Source organism: Lepisma saccharinum, chromosome 14 (genome assembly GCF_977018435.1).
Source record: "Lepisma saccharinum chromosome 14, izLepSacc3.1, whole genome shotgun sequence".
Classification (NCBI taxonomy): Eukaryota; Metazoa; Arthropoda; class Insecta; order Zygentoma; family Lepismatidae; genus Lepisma; species Lepisma saccharinum.
This window is the reverse complement of record NC_139242.1, coordinates 79,935,708-79,939,441: the sequence shown is the minus strand read 5'-3', so window position 1 is coordinate 79,939,441 and position 3,734 is coordinate 79,935,708. Positions and strand designations below refer to the sequence as shown.

The 3,734-nt window shown below is 40.0% G+C and overlaps 1 protein-coding gene across 1 annotated transcript; it reads right to left on the bottom strand.

Annotated features, from left to right (window-relative positions):
• Positions 1-2,255: 2,255 nt before the first annotated feature.
• LOC145998420 (glutamate receptor ionotropic, delta-1-like) lies at positions 2,256-3,437 on the bottom strand. Its single transcript, XM_083134827.1, has one exon. The coding sequence runs from the start codon at positions 3,435-3,437 to the stop codon at positions 2,256-2,258; it is 1,182 nt and encodes a 393-aa protein (XP_082990953.1).
• Positions 3,438-3,734: the final 297 nt, after the last annotated feature.

Genomic DNA, 3,734 nt, shown 5'->3' with positions numbered 1-3,734 from the left:
ATGAAATTCTTGATGAATGTTAGAGGCATAGAACGTCCAGTAAACGTGTATATCATAGTAAGTAATTATCAAATAATACGTGGGTGACACTAAAAGTTTATAGATGCGGCAACACTGATTGCAGCAATACATTGTCTCTAGGATATGTTGAAGTTAGTAGTCTGTGAAGTGTGATAATGCTGCAGAATTTATAGTTGTTAATTGTTGTGTGCCAGAAATTAGTCAATTATTGTCGTGTGTGTACAGTAAAATGGATTTAACACGGGAGCACTTCAGAGCAATGATTTTTTACGATTTTCGAGAAGGTTTAACGCAGCAGCAATGTTATGAAAGGCTCCGAAATGCATTTCAGGAGGAAGCCCCATGCCGTGCGACTGTGTTTAATTGGTTTTTAGAATTTCGACTTGGACGTCAGAAACTCAGTGATGAATTACGTGATGGTCGTCCTGTGACAGCAACTTCTCAAGAAAACGTCGACAGAGTGCGTCGCATGATAGAGGAGGATAACCGGGTGACATATGCAGTTATTAGTGCAACACTGGGTATTGGTATGAGTCAGGTTCAAACGATCCTGCATGACCGCCTTGGTGTCAGGAAGCTCTGTGCCAGATGGATCCCACACCATCTTACTCAGGAGCAAAAGCAGGCACGGATCACATGGTGCATGAAAATGCTGGACAAATTTAACCAAGGACAATCAAATGCAGTGTATGACATCGTAACAGGTGACGAAACTTGGGTGTACTGTTATGAACCCGAGAGCAAACGACAGTAGACGCAGTGGATCTTCCCGGATGAAGATCCACCAACAAAAGTCAGGAAGGGACGAAGTGTTGGCAAACAAATGGTTGCCACTTTCTTCAGTCGGACGGGCCATGTTGCAACAGTGCCGCTACAGGGATGTCGGACCGTTAATGCTGAATGGTACACTACGGTTTGTTTACCGGAGATCGTACGGTATAACCCTCTGCCCACAATGTACTAAATGTGCTGAATATTAGTTTGGGTATTGAGGAACCTATTCTTAGAATTCTCGGTCGTATGGCCGCATTCACTATACACGCATTGACCCCTAATTATTTGTCAATTTAAGTTGTAGAATATAAATTTAAGTTGCATATCATACAGTTGTGTGATTATGGATATATAAAGAAAGGGAATATATTTACTTTTTGATTGTTACCATCCTATAAAACTACCTTTGCACTGTTAAAGTAAAAAGGAAAAGATCTAAGTTTCTGGTTTTGACTTCGTAACTAATTTCCTAGAATAATGGACTCTGATAACAGCTTGCTTTCACTGTCCCTCTGTATGGTAGATCCTGCTTTATGCAGTTGAGGTTGAGCGTGTCGAATATGAGTAAATGGGCCTTTTTTACAGCTAAGTTGCAACGGAAAGTTCGTAAAAAACGCCCACGAAGTCGCATTATTGTGCATCAAGACAATGCGCGCAGCCATACAGCAGTACGAACAATTGAATTCTTCAAAGCCTCAAACATCGAAGAAATGACTCATCCTCCTTACAGTCCCGACCTCGCCCCTTGTGTTTCTTCCTGTTCCCTAAAATCAAGGATACATTACGGGGTTCTTCATTTCCTACTCCCGACGAGGCAGTCACCGCCTTCGTTCAGTGCATTCAAGAGGTGCCTGCAGATGTGTGGTCCCAGAGCTTTCACACTTGGTTTGAGCGGATGAACAAGTGTATCAACTGTCATGGAGAATACTTTGAAAAATTATTCATACTTTTGGTCTCCAGTGTTTTACTTGCGCGTGTCTAAAAACTTTTAGTGTGACCTATCGTAAATAATTATTAGGGAAATGAAATAAAATATTCTGAAAATATTTTCAAAAATGCGCAAAAAAAGGTGCCGATAAAATGTCTTTATTTAATGCTCTTTTTTTACAGCTCCTTCTGTATATAATGCGCGCGGATCGCGTAGAGAACTGTAGTTCTACCTAATAGGTTTTTTTGAAGTTTGTGTTTGCTCTAGCAGGTTTGGCTACATTATTTTGGGAACTATTTTGGCTGCAATTATTATATTATACCATTTCATAGGTATCGTTCTGCTCTACAAAATGGACTAGAGGATTTTATTTAGCTGCTCAAGACGAGTGAAAATCATTTATTTTTCTGTCCAGATTTTTTAACAAAACATGAAATAAAAGGAAGGAAAAAGTTGCTGAATCATTAAAGGGGAGATAAAAAGTGGATAAATGTGCTAATCTCACGAAAGGGTGCAACACAATCTGTTCATTTTACTTGCTCTCATGTCCTGAAAACCTTAAAATACGTTCCCTAATAATTATAATATATGAGAGGTATAAAAACTCAAGAATAAAGACTAGAAGACTGAAAGACAGCCCCAGAGACAAAGCAAGGAACACACCAAGCATATGCTCTTTGGAGAGAGGTAAAACATCTGGTTTCCTCCTACGTAATGTGGACTGCGAGAGAATGTCTCTCTCCCATTTCCTTCTTAAACCGGATTCAAAGATTCTTCGAGCTATTTTCTGGAATCTGTTGAGCAGCAAGGAATGTTTTTGTAACACAATTATCCTGAAGAAAGTAAGTACTTTATCAGTCGATATATGAACAAGTGGAATGCCTTCTTCATCCACGTATTGCCTGCTGATGGCGTACTTGACAAAGATGGAAGATATAGCGACCACGAAATCTCCTTTTGTAGCTGTCCTGTGGAAGCCATGAGGGGGAAAAGTGAGTTCAGTGAATCTCTCAGCCACTGATTTTGAAATATCATCATTGCCGTTAGTGAAATATCTTTTAGTGGCAGCCGTGCTACCAAAGTTCATGCCGCTTTGTAATATATCGCGCATTGTATTTATTTGATATTCATAGAGAGGTGTTGTCAGGAAACTAAACAATGAACTACAGTATGCTGTGCAAATGATTAGAGAGTAGCAAACCCATTTTACGAATAGAAGCCTTAATAACACTTTGTTAGGTTTTGCAGGAAGAGAAACGCCAAGAAGTACACCAAACAACAAAATTGGATCCTGTAGAATTCTACTTCTTTCGTCTTGCAAGTATCTCTTTGTTACTGTAAGAAATGTCGTGAAGATAATGTGGGTTGAAATCACCCACACCCACATATGCACACTAAATGGTAAGATAATACTTTTCCAATGAGGCAAACGTCTAGCTTTTGGAACGGCCCACACGACGTCTATGGTGTCCGATTCGTCAACTACATCTAGAACGTCGATTATGACTTTGCTTGGCTGCAGAGCACCTAAGCCCATATCTGCTCTCCCATACAGAACATCTCCTAACACTCCAACCCATGTGTTGTTTCTCAGTCTCTTACCTTGTAGCATCTTGTCCACAGGGGATGAGACTATGGACGTAAAGTTCATGAGATCTTCTAATGTTGAAAGCACTTTACCTTCAAGTCCTCCTAGAGCGCTTTCAGAACTCATGTCTACGTGTGGTGGGTGGTGGAATGTGCTTATGTGTAAAGGACATTGGTGTAAATTGGCAGATTTGTCTGAAAAAACAGCTCCAATGTTGCACTTTGTGTCCTCATTGCACAAGTCCACCTGTAATAAACTTGGTTTGTGACACTTATTAGGGGAGAATGGATGATACGTGTAAAAATGCATATTGAATTGTGAACTGTAACCGACCACAACATTCGTTACCTTGAGTTGCAGCATGGCTTCAAACATTGTAAACAATTGATCTTCTCCAATTTCTTCTTCAAGAAGAATAAACAA